Source organism: Ahaetulla prasina, chromosome 7, assembly GCF_028640845.1.
Source record: "Ahaetulla prasina isolate Xishuangbanna chromosome 7, ASM2864084v1, whole genome shotgun sequence".
Taxonomy (NCBI): Eukaryota; Metazoa; Chordata; class Lepidosauria; order Squamata; family Colubridae; genus Ahaetulla; species Ahaetulla prasina.
The window spans coordinates 74,413,960-74,432,757 of NC_080545.1; the positions used below are offsets into that span (position 1 = coordinate 74,413,960).

Consider the following 18,798-nt stretch of genomic DNA (forward strand, 5'->3'; position numbering starts at 1 on the left):
AGGAAATGCCTCTTAAAAGTAACTTCCCAAGTTACAGTTAGCGTAAAAGTTGAGTAACTGAAAACAAATCAACTAGATGAGTTTTGGAACTGTAACAATAGTAATAAATAAACCACCCAGAGTCATGCGAGTAAAAACAAATAAACAAATAAATGTTTACCTTTGATATCTATGAACCGATTAAAAAAGCGAATTGGGTTTAAAGAGAAGAAGTGAGCAAGATCCTTCATTCCAACTTTGAATGGATTTCGGTCATCTAGTTTTAAGTGCGTGTGTACTGACAGGCGCAAATCCTTTTCGATTTCTTTGCATAACTTGTCTAGAAGGTGCTGCTCAAAACAAAAATGTTTATTTAATAAAGTTTATTTTCAGAGGATGGTATATCTTAATCTTCACAGCACACTGGTTAATAGATAAGAATTCTATACATAAGATTGCACCATAATGAACTGAAAGAGGAAAGGAGCACTTGACTTTGGCAATATTTGAAACCTGAGTTAAGAGATGGCAGCCCCCATTACAAAGAGGCAGGGTAGAGATGCAAAATGAATTTGACTTATACCAAAGATAAAACTCTGAAGATTTTCACCTGAAAAACTATCCATTTCAAAACGGCCTTTTATATAAAAATTGTAGTCTTGCTAGTTATGTGCAGGTTGATTCCCGCAAGACGTAAGACAATTTCTCATGAGGGGAAAACCCTTTTGGTTTTCAAATAATGTTCTAAGTCATAAATATATTAAGCAAATACTGTAAATATCTATGATACAACATTTTTTGCCTTGTTCCCGTCAGCCTAATTATTGGTCACAGACAAATAATTATCAGCCATCTGTGAATATTTTATTTAAACCATAAGAATAAATTATATGCATTAATTGTCTATCGCAAGAGCCAAGAAGGAGGAAGTTGCGGATAGACAAGATGAGAATAGTTTGTATATATGCTTTCATTAAAAAAAAAAGCTATAGCTACAACTAAATAATCTCGTCTAAATGAAAACAATAATTGAGAGATGGCTTTAAAAAGAACCAAATAAAGATGGTTTATTTAACCTCCAATAATTATGTAGCAAATATTATTAAATTTAACAACCTGAAATTACATGTACATATTGAGATTGATCATAATGAAATATTAAAATTAAAAATAGAAATTTAATATTAAATTACTGAGACATATATTTAATATTTTAATTCTAATACAGTAAGATATTTTTTTACAGGTCTACAATAAATTACATGTTGTTATTCTTTAGTTTACTTATACCTACTTATATCCTGGAAATTTCCTGACAGAACAATTAATCAGTGGAACAACTTGCCTGCAGAAGTTGTGAATGCTCCAACAATGGAAATTTTTAAGACGAGATTAGATAACCATTTGTCTGAAGTGGTGTAGGGTTTTCTGTCTAAGCAGGGGGTTGGACTAGAAGGCCTCCAAGGTATCTTCCAATTCTGTTGTTCTAAAATTCTATTCTAAACCTACAGCTACTAGACCACTATATATTTAACTTTATGTAGACTCCTCTTAATCCTCAATAGGTTGAATACACGCTCCTTATACAGGTGTAAATCAGAATAAATACAATACATGCATTCTAACCTTATTGAAAACATCCATGATTTCTCTGTCATAGCTTTCTAGGAGTATTTCAAAGGAATCCAAATGCCTTGAGTGCATCATAGCTGGTACACAATCCCGCAATGCTCTAAACATATACTGAAAAAATAATCCAATTTAATAAAGAATTCAGGCAACTATAAATATTCACGAAGACTAAAAAGTAAACACAAATTATTCAAAATCCAGATCCTAAATGGTGGCCCCTGAAAAGTGCATTTTGAGGATTTAGAATTAGAAGAATGAGTCTCTAAAATCTTCCAACAATCTGTTTGTGTTTCTCCCTGTTCGGTTTGCAATAGATCTGAAACTATAAACTTGTTGATAAATTATAATTTTGTTAATGTTGACTACGTTCAATTAAAATTATGTTGTTTTATAACTATGCCTTGTTTCCATCAAGTACTATTAAGATCGATAATGATTTATTTAGATTTATGTAATATACACTAGCATGCTGATTGGGGAATTCTGAAAGTTGTAAGTCCACACATCTTAAAAGTTGCCAAGGTTGAGAAACAATGCACTGTTTATAAAAAAGGAATGAAAGCTACTGAATATTTTGTCACAGCTTTGCTTGAGAGGATGAGCATGTAAATCCAATTTACCTAGCCCGATTTACTCAATCCTAAACATTATCCTACTCAGCGTCATGTCCCAACTTCAAATGAACTGTTCTCCTCTATCTACTATATCATCTAAGCCACAGATGTCAAACTCGCGGCATCACGTTGGTGTCGCGTGACGTTTGCCAACATCTTCCCTCTTCACGGAGCTGGGGTGGACATGGCTTGCGGGAGTCGCATCCAGCCCGCAGGCTGCCAGTTTGACACCCCTGATCTAAGCTATGATTCAGGAAATAAATGTAAGATATGATTGGTCTCCTTTCTTTTTCCTCTTTTAATTTTTAGCTTTGGAACAAACTATATTTCATATTACTATATTTTAAAATTTGTAGAATGGATTTGTTCTTATCAATTAGCAATACTTGAAATTATGTTGAAATTACAGGTAGTCATCGTCTTACCTGAAATCACTTGTCTAGTGACCATTCAAAGTTACAACAGCACACAAAAAAGTGACTTATGACCGTTTTTCACACTTATGACCATGGCAACATCCCCATGATCAGATGGTTCAAATTTGGGCATGTGGCAACTGGCATGTACTTAACAGTTGCACTGTCCCAGAACAATGTGCTCACCATTTGTAACCTTCCCAACAAGCTTCCAACAAGTCAATGGAAAAAGCCAGATTCTTATAACCACCACATTATTCACTTAACAACTGCCTTGCTTACCAATGGAAATTTTGGGCTCAGTTGTGGTTGTAAGTCTAGGATTACCTGTACAACATCTCAGTAATTTTCCTGGATATTTCAGATTTAATGTTTTACTTACATGTAATCTCGCAGCATCCACTGCATTTTCATAAACATCATCCAGATAAATTGGAAATATCGTTCTGTGCCAGTACAAAAAGCAACAATCACACTGTGCTTGGACTCTAAAATGGAAAAATTAACGTTACTAAGAAAATAAATATTCATCATTATTACAGAACTAATTTCAAAGAGCCATATGTTTACTCAGAATGCATTTTACAATCTATCTTCATAATCATAAAGAGACAAAACATCACTTCTAAACAAACATCCCTACATTCTTAGGGATGCTGACTTCTATTTTTAAATCTCAATTTTATAGTGAAAATATATCATCCAGTCCACAGCAAGCATCATTATATGACAAATCTTCTGCCACACCACCCTATTTGGGGTATCTCAAGTTGTAAGACATTATCATTTTATAGCTTTATTTACCGTTCCCTAAGTTCACTGATTAAGGCCAACTTTTTCATAACTACTTGAAGAGGAAGGAGTTCTTCATCTTTAAATGTTTTCTGCAAAAAAAAAAAAAAAAAAAAATAGGGGACAAGCTATTGGTTGCATCAGTGGTTGCTAATATTTGCATCAGTCATTAAGCACAAAACCCTTTATATTATTGCTTATAAGCGGATAAGGAAGGAACGGTTACACTTACCATTTGTGTGCCCACACTGAGGGCAAGAGAAATTATGAGTCTCCTCTGTTTTGTGCTAGGGCCATTAAGGGTGTTTTCAGCCAGTACAAGAGCAGAAAGTACATCAAGGCGCTGTTCACTGTACTTTTTGTCAGAAATTACTCTTTTCTTTAAATGATAAAGATAAGGATAAGGGGAAGGGGAAGGGGGAAGGACAGAGAAAACCAGTATTTTGGAATTAGTACTTCAGAAAACTCTTCAGCGAGTAAGCTTTATTTCAGAGATTGACAAATATATTTCTTTTTTAAAATTCCAAATTCCAAACAGTTTTAAAGCCAAAACAAATTAATCCAGTGATTAAAATGTACATACTTAGCAAACCAAAGGATCCCTTATTTGGCATTTTCATACCCAAATGAGCATAAATGATGTCAGGATTTATTCTTGCCACTCTGAAGTTCCTTATAATTTATTCAAAGAGCAGCTTGTCTAGTTTTTATAATCACTGAGCTTAAAATTGATTTAAATTGCTTTCCTACCTTGGCTACAGCAATGGCATTGAGAGCTTGATGCTGAAGATGCTGAATTATATGTGTAACTGAATCAGCAACAGTCATACTTCTTCTGTAAAATGTATATTCTATTGCCTGAAGTTGTGCAAATGTCAGAGCACAAAACAAAAACAAAAGTTAATATCAAATTCTGCAATCAATCAGTTAATCAATTCTCATACTTATTGTCTCATTGCATTAAAAAAGTCAAATTTAAAACAAGTTTAATTAAAACTAAAGAATATATGATTTTTTCAAATCAAAGTCCAAGTATATAATTTCTAACATAGTATGCACTTTTGAAAGCATCATTAAGTTATATTAACAAATCACAAACTATAGTAACAGTGCAAGGATAATGCTAGATTTTTAGATAAATATATATTTTTATGTGTCCCATGAATATGTTGGACACTGTTGACACAAAAATAATTAGCTAAACCTTAGCATGAATTTGGATTCGGATGTCATATTTTAGGCATCCTCCAGAGTTAAAAAGATATTATTCTACTAAAATCAAAGAATGCAGCAAAGATAAAACAAGCAACCACGGAGATATGTATATCCTAAATAAAATCAGACAAATACATATTTTTAAGTTGCCATTTATTAGAACTGTGCAATGTTTCACTTAACAGAATATTACTTCAGATTGTGAATATAATAGCTGTTTGCAGCTCTTGAAAGCATCTGTAGTGGGTGACCATGTGATCCTATGAAAGGATGCAGCTGCTTTAAAGAGCAGAGACAGGTGCTAGATTCATATGCTTATGCATTCTGAAGAACCACATTGAAGAGCTTACTGTCCAGGTTCGTCCTATGTCATCAATTAATAATACTAATAATAATAATAATATAATAATAATAATAATAATAATAATAATAATTATTATTATTATTATTATTATTATTATTATGTGTGTGTGTGTGTGTGTGTGTGTTATTATTATTTATTAGATTTATAGACCGCCCTTCTCCCGAAGGACTCAGGGCGGTGTACAGCCAAGATAAAACATAAACCATGTACAATTAAAAATGAATTAAGAAACTTATTATACAGTTGGCCAAAAATTAAAATATTTAAAAATCTAAAAACCCCAATTTAAAACATAAATAGAATTTAAAATTTAAAAAATCTAGACAATTTAAAAGAAAAGCCTTAAGCTAGCCCCGCGCAAATGAACAGATGTGTTTTCAATTCGCGGCGAAAGGTCCGAAAGTCAGGTATTTGGCGTAAACCAGGGGGAAGCTCATTCCAGAGAGTAGGAGCCCCCACAGAGAAGGATCTTCCCCTGGGGGCCGCCAGCCGACATTCTTTGGCAGACGGCACCCTGAGGAGTCCCTCTCTGTGTGAGCGTACGGGTCGGTGGGAGGCATGAGGTAACAGCAGGCGGTCCCATAAGTACCCAGGCCCCAAGCCATAAATATGCATCATTTAACCTAAAATGTTATTAAAGAACCACTGTTTATATTTGTGTCAGTGAGGATATGCAAACCCCTCGACTTACTTTGAGTAGTTCCACAAGCCTGCATAATGCTTTAACTGAGGTTTTAGTCATTGGCTTCTGCATTGACATATGCAGATTCATTGTAGTTGTGACTATGTTTCTAAGGCTGTAAGCATAGAGAAAGCCCTAAAATGAGAAAAATGAATCAATCGCATCTTCCTTGTATCATTATAAATTTACATTTCTAAAACATTTGCCAGTTTCTTGACTCTTTGTAGATAAGGTCAATGGCAGTGACCGGTGCAATCTCTTCCCATATTCAATGAGACATCTTCTGTCCTATCAATACTGAAGAAATTGATTCAGACAGCCTCCTGGCTCTTCTGAAGAGGTCAATATCTTGTTTTGAGAGGAGGATATTTTTGGGTTTTTTTGTGATCTTGAAGAAGGTTGTTGTGTAGTATCTCCTTAAGAAATCTTCCCTAAATGCAACTGTATCAGTGGTGGGATGCTCCTGGTTCAGTCTTGCGAACCGATAGTAATGGTGGCAGGAGGCTCCGCCCACCTGCACGTGTGAATGAACTGCACACGTGCAGAAGCCTGCGTGCACTCCCATTACAAACTGGCAGTGGAAGTAAGTAGAACCCACCCCTGAACTGTATCATAAACCATTGCTCTATCTCCAACTTTCCTTTTTAGGAACTCTTTTTGAGGTAATGAAGGAAAGACAACTGCAGAACACTTTGGAGTAAGCAGGCAATCCAGCCCTTTTCAGTCAGAATTGAAACCCACTGAAACTACCAATGTCCATAGTATTGTTCCACATAATTTGCATTAATTAAAGATTAGAGTCCAATTTTGAATCAACAATAATATTGTTTTGAATTAATGATAACATTGTTTTATGGTCATATTTTTAAATTTTAAATAACGTATCAATGGGTTTCAATTAATGCTTCAAATTTTAAAATTTTAGTAATATATTAAAATAGTGATTAATAAAACATATTTTGGTGCCTACACATTGTATTTCTTAAGGTAACTTACTTATTTACAAATATATTATTTTATCAAGTTAATTGATCAGGTTTGTTGGGGTTTTTTGCTTTGAACACTAAGTAAGTATTCTCTCTTCTGTTCTTTTTTCCAGTGTCTTAATAACATCATCATATAGTTTTATCTGTGCTCATTTTATGGAAGTTATTTTTTCTTATTTGAGATTTATAATTTTATTTGTAATAATGTATTTTTATTAGTCAATGAATGCAATAAAATCTATTCATTCATAACTCCTAACCAACTGGTTCATAAGAATGGGGGATTGTATAATATGGATCCGATTGTACACTGAATGTACAGTATTTTCTTACTGTTTTTTGAAACTAAGCATATACACACCTGTATAAAAACATTACATCTATTACTGAGGTCTTCAGCAAACTTATCCATCCTTTGTTCCCTTGACAAAAGAGATTCCATTTTCATCATCCAGGAGCTCACAAATACATAGTAAGTTTGCATCTCTCTAAAAAGAAAATAAATAATACTTTCTTAAACATTTTGATACATACTAAGATTTCAAAAGCTAAACACTGATTTTGAAATGGTGTCTGAATTCAGAAACAATGGCTTGTTATCAAGTGCCAAACCTACTAGGACAAAACAGAAATTTGTAGGGAAGAAAAAAATAAGTGTTTACTCCACAAACTTACTTTGTAAGCAACTGAGCCTTTTGCTGTAAAAAACTTTCTCTCTGTAATTTAATTGCATGAAAACTTTTTCTGTCCAGAAGCTTGGCAACAGCTGGCATCTTCTGAATCAAAAAGTTGTCAGCAAACCAAATGACATTAGCTGTTAGCGTGATAGCTGGCACCTATAGTGTTAGCAGAAAATTTTAAGTGAGAGAGAGAGAAAAAAATATTTTAGAGTAGATAATAGATTTTCATAACAAATGTATTCCAAGAACCTTAATGAACCATTCTTTTACTACACAAATTTTACAATTATAAAAATGTTCTAATTTTACTTGCATTGTTCTGCTAAGCATTCCAAGACATAAAAAAAATAGGTCTGATCTCGGTCTCATATTATATACAACACCACTTCATTCCCCAAAGTTATTTCCTCAGCATTTAAAAATAGTCTTGAGCCTATGCAATATTTGCAGAAGAAACATGGACATGGAAACATTAGGCATTTTTAGTGAGATAGATGAAAAGGAGATTTGATAACATCCCATACTAAGACTATTTATATGTCCAGATACTTTTGTGAAGGAGGGCTAAGCCATACATGAATAAATAATAGCTCTCATTATTATTTGTTGTACAGTTATGATTAAACTATTAACTTGATAACACTTATTGTCAAACTACTAGCCATTCTACACAATGGCATTATACCAAAAAATGCACTTCATCCTTTACCAAACATTCTAAGTACTATAGATCTGAAAATACGATTTTGCAGTTTTTTTAACTGTGGGTGGATATAAAATTTGTTTTGCAAATCTCTTATGCAAATTTTCAAGTTATTGAGGGAAGGGTATCTTATAGACAATTTGAGGAAAGTTCTTATAGACAATTTGAGGGAAGGGTATCTATTATTTATGAAAGCAGTTCAATAAAAAAGTAACACCACAGTGCTAATCTTTATCGTTTATGAAATGGTATTTCATTTGCACTATGATATTGCACCTACTGTTTGATAAAATGATGTAAATTTTTACAGAGATTTGAACTGTTGTATGCAAAGCCTTTTGTACTGAGGTCCATTAAATCAAACTTTCATTCTAAGTAAAAAGCAGTGACACTACTTGCTGGAATTATCAAAAAGATTGAATATGATTGAATATGATTTAATTCCAATTGTTATTTATTGCAATGTCATTCACAAGCATCTTATCTAATTTTATGTTGGTTATCAAATTCTAATTTTGAATAAAAGTTACAAGCAGTAAAATATTCACCTTTTTGCAAATGTCCAGTAACAATTTGTAAAATTTCTTATCTACAGTTCGAAAAATCTGAAAATGTAGTACAAAGAGACCACAAATTCCAACATACTTATCTCTCTGGTCAATTTCAGAAGGTTCACCTTAAAGAAACAGGCACGAAAATTAGTTTTTGAAATATACCCAAAAATATAGAATTTTAATATTAATATTAAAAAGTTCTGTTCTATATTACCGAGTTTAGCTTCAACATTTGCAAAAATTGTGCGAATACTATGTGCAAACTCTTCAGCAAATATGCTGTTCTTTGAAACTGACACACCTCCATTGAGACAGTCGAATTGCTGTTCTATACAAGCCTGAATAAGAGAAATAAAAGCAGCTTTCAGTATAAGTATTAATGATATCATATTCAAAACTACATTAAAAACAAATCACAGCATGTTATTCTTACTGTGTTCTATTAAAATAAATGTTTTATTGGAAATTTAAGAGAATTAACATTTATTCATACGGATTGTTGGTTGACCATCTCCATTTTTTATTTTTGTTAAATTCAGTGTATACATTTATGGACTGAAACCAGCAGTATATATGGGACCCACAGCCCATTTATTTTTACTTTGCTTCCTTCTTACTAGAAGTGAGTAAAAGCAGCCAGAAATGACTGTAGTCAATATGATATTCAATCACTCTTTTAATTTGTGGTTGCCAATAGCAATAGCAATAGCACTTAGACTTATATACCACCCCATAATGCTTTACAGCACACTCTGGGCAGTTTTCAGAGTCAGCAGGATCTAGGACAACTCACCATGGCCAATTTACTGCAGTCAACTCATGGCCACCTCGCCACGGGACAACTCACCACAAGACAACAATTACACTAATAGTGAAGAAATGGTGGAATGGAATTATTAAAGAAAGGGTGCTAAAGGAGAGACAAAATGAAATGTGAATGACAAAAAATAAAATAATGTTTTAATTATTTTAAATAATTAAACTGAATTGTTGTGTTGTCCAGTGGTGAGTTAGCCATGGCAACCTCAGTGAGTTGGCTGTGGCAAGTTGGCTGTGGAGAATTGGCCTATTTCAGAGTCAGCATATTGCCCCAAACAATCTGGGTCCTCATTTTACCAACCATGGAAAGATGGAAGGCTGAGTCAACCTTGAGCCCTGTCAGGATTGAACTCTAATACTCTCCTCTTGAAAGTGAAGGATTTTTTTAAAAACAAGTGGAAACAAAAACTTTCTGAACAAAAGATCCAGAAATCTTACCACCGACAAACTAATTTCTGGGGGGGCCTAATATTTTGACACCTAATATGTCAGAACATTAAATATAAAATTCAAAAAAAGAAATAGAAGCATACAAATTAAAATCATCAAAACATTTGGCAATTGCACAATTTTATACTAGTATAGATTATACAGGCCACATTTACACTCTATATAGGAAATTAGACAGTATTAATCATATTACCTGGAATATCATGCCATCCAATAGCTGACTTTCTAATTTTAACAACAATTTTTCAAATGGTTTCAGTTTATCTTCTTGGATTCCAAATTTAGGAGGATTGTGGTGGACAGATTTTAATAGCCTGGTTAAAGAAAAGAAAAAAAATAAAGGAATATTCTTTCATGGAGTCTTTTATGGACATCCCAAAGATGTTTTTTCAGGAGGCAACTGGACTTTCTTGTTTTATCTTTGAAGACGTTTTGCTTCTCATCCAAGCAGCTTTTTCTGCTCTGACTGGATGGTGGGAAATGGAAAGATTTATATTCCTTGCAGACAGCTGATCATTTGCATACTTTTAGAGAGTCGCTGAGGCCACTTGGAGGTTTATCTATGTCCTCAGGGTCACCTGAGTAGTGCAAATGGGTGTGGAGCCTTCTTGTCTGCAGGATGTTTTCTCCCCTGTATCCTTTCACAATTGAAGACTGGCGCAGGCTGTTGGGAATAAGTCTCAACATCTCATTCTCAGTCTCAGCATCTCAAATTGAAGCGCAAATAGTTCCTGCAGTCTGCAATTTTTCTGAAAATTTTTTCATACTCCCAACACCAGTTGCCTCCTGAAAAATCATCTTTGGGACAACCATGACTTAGATACTGAGAATATCCAAAGACTCTTTCATGGACAGAATTAAGTTTTAAGAATTTTCAGAAGGCTAGAGTTAAATCAAGCATTTTTCTTGCTTCTTTTTAACGAAGAAAATCTTTTGTTATAGAAGTAGCTTTGCAGTTTGACTGCATTCATGGGGCAGCAGGCCTGTGGAACAACAGGACAGATTTATCCATAGGGCTAGCCTTGGTGGGGGGAAAAAAGATGATTATCTACATTATGGCAGAAGGTTATGTGTCTGCAAGGGTGAATTCAAAAATATTTCATAATGGTTGGTCATTGTACAAATAGCTATGTAAGAGTCACCTTGTAGGGGAGATGTGGGGCATAAAAATTTAATAAATAAATACAGTATTAAATGTTTATCATCAAATAAGTAATATATAATAACTATTTAATTAAATATGTAATATTTAATGGTCCCTTCCACCAAAAGTGTCATCTTGTGGGACCCAAGCTGTTCCTTCTCAGTAGCACTACCAGCCCTGCAGAAAAGCCTTGATCATGTTAGGATTTTTTTTTAGAAGACTTGGCTATTTTTTCTAGGGATCTGGAGGTTAAGCGAGTCCTGCTGCTTATTATACATTCTTTTGTGATTGGGGATTACTTTGGGCTCATCGGTTTTATGCTTGGTCTTTAATTTCTGTAGCCCAGTCAAGAGTTACTCTTGGTGGCCATGTGAATTATATTAAATACAGAGAAAGGGAGAGATGATAAATATCAATTGCTACTACTAATGTCTCATGGAGATTCTCAGTCATCCAAATCATGGTTGTACCAAAGGTGATTTTTCAAAAGGCAACTGGACTTTGATTTTCCTTGAAGCTGTTTCGCTTCTCATTCAAGAAGCTTCAGAATTGTCAGTACTGAAGAAGCACTCCTGGATGAGAAGCAAAATGTCTTCAAAGGGAAAGCAAAATCTAGTTGCCTTTTGAAAAAGCACCTTTGGGTTACTAATAAGGAACTGCAAGATCTTTTAGAAGTATCCAGTAGAACTTCCACTCATGGCCCACTGTTATGAACAGATAACTGTATACTGTTAACAACCTTGTTAATGTTGTTTTCTATGGTGTTCTATAATGCTCTATAATAAAAGTAATTATTTTTCTATAGAAAAAAATAAGCAAATTTACCCACATACCTTTTGTACATAGTCCAGTGATCTTTCAGGGTGGCATGATTATTTACTATCTCATCAAGTGTAAGTAGAACTGTCAGTAGTTCTCCAAGATGCTCATATGTAGTCTGTTGGAAAAATTACATCACTAATCTGAGAACATATCCCGTATACAACCAGCAGAACTTACTGTAAATAAGCAGTCATAGGATTGCACTCAAAATATCCCCCAGAAAAATATTTACACTACAGATGTAAATATTTACACTACATATTTATAAATATTTATACTATGTAAAGTATAAGAAGGTAACCGTATTGAATAGAATGCTTTCTTCACTGTATTTTTTTTAACTTACTGGGAAATAAGGGATCCCAAGAAAACAGACATTCTGAACTATTACAGAATACTATACTGTCAGAATATTCATGAACTGGAATTGGGCATGGTAACAAGGTCAGCCAATGAATAGGCATAGCAAGTAAGTCAGCCAATGAGGACTACTTGGAAACTGAAACTGGAAGGAGTCTGGGCGTGGCTCTGTATTACGCTCTAAGCTCTGAAGGTGCAAACTAGTCTGTCTGCTGACCGAAACTGAAACTCATCTCTGCTGTTCTCTCCTCTGCCTGTGTTTTGTGTGTAACTATTACCACATTGGAAAATCTGATTTTGGTATTGTGTGTGTTATTTTATATATAAAGAGAAGTTAATGAATCCTGCTGAATCAGTTACCTGTGTGTGTTTTCTGGATTTGATTTTTGCAACAAGCTCTCACACATAGAATATCATTTTTAATATTTAGAAAAGTCTGCCAAGGAAGATTTGATATTCTTAAATCAAATCTTAAGGTTAACAACTTAAATGAATTTTGTAATAAACAGTATAAAAATAAAACTTTACCTGAAAATGAACTCCTGAAGTCTCTATCACTTTAGGTGTATTCCTGGAAAACAAAACATATTTCATGTTACTTAATAGACACCTTTTAGAGACCCAAGCCTTTAGTATTCCTAAATAAATCTGGAAATTACTTCCAATGTGCAAACCCTATATGGGAAGGTAATTCTTGCAAACTGAGACCTGCTAATACAATTAGTATTAGAATCAAATTAGCATGTCCCAGGTAATTATGGAATATTTATTCAAGTTTCCATCCAGAAAACTAAACATCACCAATCAGCCAAGTATGCTACTTAGCAATTTTTAATCCTAATTCGTTGTTTCTACAATGCTAACCAACCGTGATTCCAAAAACACTATGGTGATGTAATTATGCAACTTCTGATAATCCATAGTGGAGAACATTCAGTTTGGTGAGGCACAACTAACTATACATGATGATTGGAATAATGCCTTGGCTTAACTTAACTAGTCTTTCGTTCAACTCTATGTTTTAAAGTATTTTAAGTTTTATTACAAAGAAACTGATTACTAATCTCATCTGTTTAAAAAAAAAGCATCTTAAAAAGATAAACTCAGGAAAGAATTGCTAGAACAGTGAAGAGTGCAAACTACTTGACAAGACAGCCAATATCTGAACATGGATTGGGAAATCCCACAGAGCAGTGGTTCTCAACCTTTTCTTCACCACGGATCTCTTTAAATACCTTTTGTGGCCACAGACCCTCAAGGTTTAACTGAGATTTAAATCATAACATTTCTTCAAGCCTTTGTGGATCCTCTATGATGACATCACATCCTCCATGGATCACACACAGATAAAGAACCACTGTTGTAGAACTTTCCAGAAATCTCAACAATTTTGCCAATGTTCTTAATATTTTATAAGAGCTGGCTGATCAACAACTCATTTAAGAGAATGTGCCGCAGCATGCTTTTGCCTTGTGCAAGTGTTGCCATTTCTTTGGCACAATTACAAAAAAAGGATAGGGAAACATTATATTGAGCCACAGTGGTGCAGTGATTAGAGTGCAGTACTGCAGGCTACTTCTGCTGACTGCTAGCTGCCTACAATTTGGCAGTTCAAATCTCACCAGGCTCAAGGTTGACTCAGCCTTCTACCCTTCTGAGGTGGGTAAAATGATGACCCAAATTGTTGGGGACAATATGCTGACTCTGTAAACAGCTTAGAGAGGGCTGTAAAGCACTGTGAAGCAGTATATAAGTCTAATTGCTATTGCTATCTGCAACTTGCCATGTTAGCAAACTATGAATAATGGAAATAACATACACTTTCAAACCACAATATGTGTTTGTGCGTGTGTAATCGGCACAATATACACACAGATACACACATAGTTGGCTTGTTTTCACCTAAAATTGCATTAATCTAAAATGGAAGTTTCTGATACGTTACGTGATTTTCATAACAACACAGTGAGATATAGTATTACACGTACATACTCCTTGACTGAGAAAAGTGACTTATGACTGCTTTTCACACTAACGTCCTGTGAAGAAAATTTGGACACTTATGACAACTGCAGTGTCCTAGAGTCATGTGATCAACTTTTGCAACCTGACAAGCAAAGTCAATGGGGAAGCCAGATTCACTTAACAACGTTGTTACTAACTTAACAACTGCAGTGATTCGCTTAACAAAGGTCATAAAATGGGGCAAAACTCACTTAACAACCACCTTGCTTTCTCTGCCTTTTTGAAAGACAATATGCAAGAAAGATACTTAAATGAATGGAAAAAATGGATTGACTATATTCAAAACAGGTATCAGATGAAGAGATATCAGTCTGCCTTTAAAAGATTAGGGTGTTTTATTTCTGATTGCATTGGGGGAGGTTAGGATTTGATGAGAAATGCAGGAGTATAACTGAGTTAGGAGGAAAATTTTTTAGCATATGTTTGTTTTATTTTTAACTATACCTTGTGTTTGTTCCGGGAAGTCGGGGGGGGGGAGGGGGAGGGGAAAGGGGGGGGAAAGCTTCTTTTTTTTTTGTAAAAACTTTTTCAATAAAAAAAAGCCAAAAAAACAACCACCTTGCTTAACAATGGGAATTTGGAGTTCCAGTGTGGTCGTAAGTCAAGGACTATCGCTACACTGAAAGACTATCGGACATTTTTTTATGAGGGCAAAGATTAGCAAGACCCAAAACATTCCCCTTCCCCCTGATGAACTAATAATTTAGAAAGCTGATTAACATGCTAGACCTATAATTTGTTCTTAGCTAGCAAATAATTACTTGTTACTGGTATAAAGGGCAGCTAACTGGTGCACTACGTTCATCACCACTTCATAGCACCGTGTCACAAAACAAGACAGCTCCTGCAATGATAAATTTGCACTGATCAGTAAAATAAATACACTAAATACACTTATTTTACTCACAAACGATTCTATATCACTGAATGAATCACCTACCTTTCCATCTGGGAGTACAAGGTGGCAGTCATAGGAAGTCCTTCCTCATTTTATCCTCCCAAGAACAATCCTATAAGGTAGGCTGAGCTAAGAGATTGCAACTGACCCAGTGATATCCATGGTGAAGAAGGAACTTTGGCACACGGATGTATTTTAAGAGCTAAACCAACTACAGTCATAATAAACAGAAGAGATTTCTTGAATATTTTGTTTGGAATGGTATCCAATCCCTTTTGGTTTTAGTAGTCCTCAATGGAACTAAATCCACATGGAGAGAAGTATGCAGTGGAGTACCTCAAGGCTCTGTTTTAGGCCCAATACTCTTCAACATCTTCATCAATGACTTGGACAAGGGGATAGATGGGAAACTCATCAAATTTGCAGATGACACCAAGCTGGCAGGAATAGCCAACACTCCAGAAGATAGGCTCAAGATACAAAAGGATCTTGACACTTAAACATTGGTCGCTAACAAAATGAAATTCAACAGTGAAAAAAGTAAGGTTCTACATTTAGGCAAAAAACAAAACAAAATGCACAGGTACCGTATATGTGGTACCTTGCTCAATAGTAGTAACTGTGAGAGGGATCTTGGAGTCCTAGTGGACAACCATTTAGATATGAGCCAGCAGTGTGCAGCAGCTGCCAAAAAAGCCAACACAGGTTCTGGACTGCATAAACAGAGGGATAGAATCAAGATCATGTAAAGTGTTAATACCACTTTATAATGCCTTAGTAAGGCCACACTTGGAATATTGCATTCAGTTTTGGTCACCACAATGTAAAAAAGATGTTCAGACTCTAGAAAGAGTGCAAAGAGCAACAAAGATGATTAGGGGACTAGAGGCTAAAACATATGAAGAACGGTTGCACGAACTGGGTATGTCTAGTTTAATGAAAAGAAGGACTAGGGGAGACATGATAGCAGTGTTCCAATATCTCAGGGGCTGCCACAAAGAAGAGGGAATCAAACTATTCTCTAAAGCACCTGAGGGTTGAACAAGAAGCAATGGGTGGGAACTGATCAAGGAAAGAAGCAACTTAGAACTAAGGAGAAATTTCCTGACAGACAGAAAAATTAATGAGTGGAACAACTTGCCTGCAGAAGTTGTGAATGCTCTAACACTGGAAATTTTTAAGATGTTGGATAACCATTTGTCTGAAGTGGTGTAGGGTTTTCTGCCTGGGCAGGGGGTTGGACTAGAAGACCTCCAAGGTCCTTTCCAACTCTGTTATTATTATTATTATTATTATTATTATTATTATTATTAGTAGTAGTAGTAGTAGTAGTAGTAGTATTACCTCAGTGCTTATTTCTGTTTATAGTGCATAGCCTATAAATGCTTAACAGTTTATGTTCTGCACTGTTATTGTATTCTTTAATTCTCTGCATTTAATTCAACAAAGAAAAACATGATACTAGGCAGGTGTTTTGAACTTTGACTCCCTGCAGCTTCAAACACCATAAACAATTGCAAAAAAACAAAAACAAAAACCATAGAAGCTGTAACTCAAAACCTCTGGAGCATATCTGTTTTTTTTATTTAGCCTCTTCAGAGATCAATCTCTGAAAGGGAAAACATGCAGCAGCACAACTCATTAGTTATTTAAGAACTGCACAGAAGCAACCATGTATTTGCTGTAACTGGCTCTGTAGCAGGAAATTGAGTAATAGTCATTTACGACTCCACCTAAAGAATGAATCTGCATCTATATTTTCTGTTCTGTGGAAACAGATTTACTTTGGAAAGTTCAAAAGAACAACGGTAATAAGATGAAAAATTTAAATTATCTGAATTTATCTTCAAACAAGATGAAAGATTGGCTTTTAAAAGACTGCCAATGTGTTGCAGTGCTGGAAAAACTGGATTAAAGCAGGAAGCCTCCGGTTCAAGTCCCTCCTCAGTCATGGAAACTCACTGGGTGAATTTGATTCAGTCACTTTCTCTGAGCCCAGCCTAGTTCAGAGGGTTGCTGTTGTGAAGATAAAATAAAGGGAAATCCCAATGTAAACTGCCCTGAGCTTTTTGTGATAAGGTACATGACAAATAAACAAAGAAAATTAGAACTTATTTCTCTGCAAATTCTAAAATTAAAAATGCAAATAAAATCTAATCAACTGAAATTTTAAAAAATTCAGAAAGTTGACTTCAAGCTCATTTTACTGCCAGATAATTTTTTAAAAAACCAACTCTCTTTTTGTTAAGTGTTGCTTAGCAGAAACCAATCACAAGGTCCTGAAATTATGCCAAATGCAAAGGCATGACTATGAACTACATACAGCAAAATTCAAGTCTTATTAATAAATATATTGTTTGTTTTCATAAAAAACATTCTCTTTTAAGATGTTTCCCGGCTATACTTGCAGCATCAACTAAAAGTGATTCTTCAAATAGCTACAGTTTCTGCAAAACACACAATTTCATACTATTTCTAAAAGTCAATTGCCACACTGCATATAGTTTTTTTCTGATTTTCAAGGGAGGAAATGCACACAACATTAAATCCTTTATTAGAGGCACCAACAGAAAGTAGAGAATAAGGAGTGCCTGTCATTGGATTATCCATCTAATGTTATCACCTGCACTGTCTTTTTCTTATTAACCCAAACTTAGCAGAACTCTTAGTCTCGTTGCTCTTTTTCAAGGCATACAGATTCATCTGCACATGGGGAGTGTTTTAATCCACCACAGACATACTACAAATAGATGCATGCACAGTCTGTTATAAAATCTGTAAAGGGAGGTGGACAAAGAGAAGAGAAAAACAGAAAGCTAACAACAATGCAACTCTACTTACCACCAATTCACCCAAAGATATTTACCTAAATCACTTTTGTTGTTGTCATTGGGGGGGGGGGGGAAATTCCATAGCACAATTAAGATGTCAACCACTTAGCAAAGAAAAAATTCTGCAAAAAAAATCAGTACTATAGAGATTACCTGGAGAAATGAAATAAATCTTCCCATCTGTATTTGACTATCTCCTTCCACTTTACTGGAATCCACAGCTTTAAAAATAAACATGAAAAATTATCAATCATTACCAATCAATTACCCCCAAGTATACGGTAGCCATTTCCCACCCACCCATCCCCCTCGTCATTAAAGCATACCATTACATCATATAAAACCAATGGAATTCAAATGAAAAGCTTATCACAACACACTGCTTTCAAGTTTAAATTCTACTTTATTATCCTATACCATGCGAAAATTACCCAATGCACAAAAAGAAACGGGGGGGGGGATTTTATTCCCTTACAGATTTGGCCTTTTAGATCTATTTGCTTGGATGCTTCCCAAATAAATGTGCTTGAATTTGCCAACCTTTTTCCCAATCCCTACATCACAGTCAAAAAGAAGCTATTGATAAAACAAATGTGACTTGTGCAGTTGTTTCAACACTCTTTGCTTCCTGCCAATGAACCTAATAATCAACAGTGCCTTGTTTTCATTTTGGCAGCATCTCACTACATGTTTCAAAATCAGGCATGACAAAGATAACAAACATCATAAAGATATTACCTGCTTAAGATAATAGTGGCTCATGTTATATTATTAGAAACACACACACATAAACAGACACAAAGAGACACAGACACACCATTACTAAAAGTCT

General features: G+C 34.8%; 1 protein-coding gene across 4 annotated transcripts in view; it reads right to left on the minus strand.

Annotated features, from left to right (window-relative positions):
* The window catches only part of WASHC4 (WASH complex subunit 4), a 42,889-nt gene that overhangs the window by 16,531 nt on the left and 7,560 nt on the right, over positions 1–18,798 (minus strand). For 3 of the 4 annotated variants that reach the window (XM_058189566.1, XM_058189567.1, XM_058189569.1), the window contains 16 exons: positions 18,120–18,187; positions 14,999–15,081; positions 12,741–12,783; positions 11,864–11,967; positions 10,080–10,200; positions 8,832–8,955; positions 8,612–8,739; positions 7,356–7,516; positions 7,042–7,168; positions 5,704–5,829; positions 4,184–4,291; positions 3,666–3,812; positions 3,446–3,525; positions 3,024–3,129; positions 1,606–1,722; positions 161–329 (listed from right to left, as the gene is read on the minus strand). In XM_058189566.1, coding sequence (XP_058045549.1) covers positions 161–329; positions 1,606–1,722; positions 3,024–3,129; positions 3,446–3,525; positions 3,666–3,812; positions 4,184–4,291; positions 5,704–5,829; positions 7,042–7,168; positions 7,356–7,516; positions 8,612–8,739; positions 8,832–8,955; positions 10,080–10,200; positions 11,864–11,967; positions 12,741–12,783; positions 14,999–15,081; positions 18,120–18,187 — 1,812 coding nt within the window. The remainder of the gene's footprint in view (positions 1–160; positions 330–1,605; positions 1,723–3,023; positions 3,130–3,445; positions 3,526–3,665; positions 3,813–4,183; positions 4,292–5,703; positions 5,830–7,041; positions 7,169–7,355; positions 7,517–8,611; positions 8,740–8,831; positions 8,956–10,079; positions 10,201–11,863; positions 11,968–12,740; positions 12,784–14,998; positions 15,082–18,119; positions 18,188–18,798) is intronic. The other variant, XM_058189568.1, reaches the window with a different exon arrangement.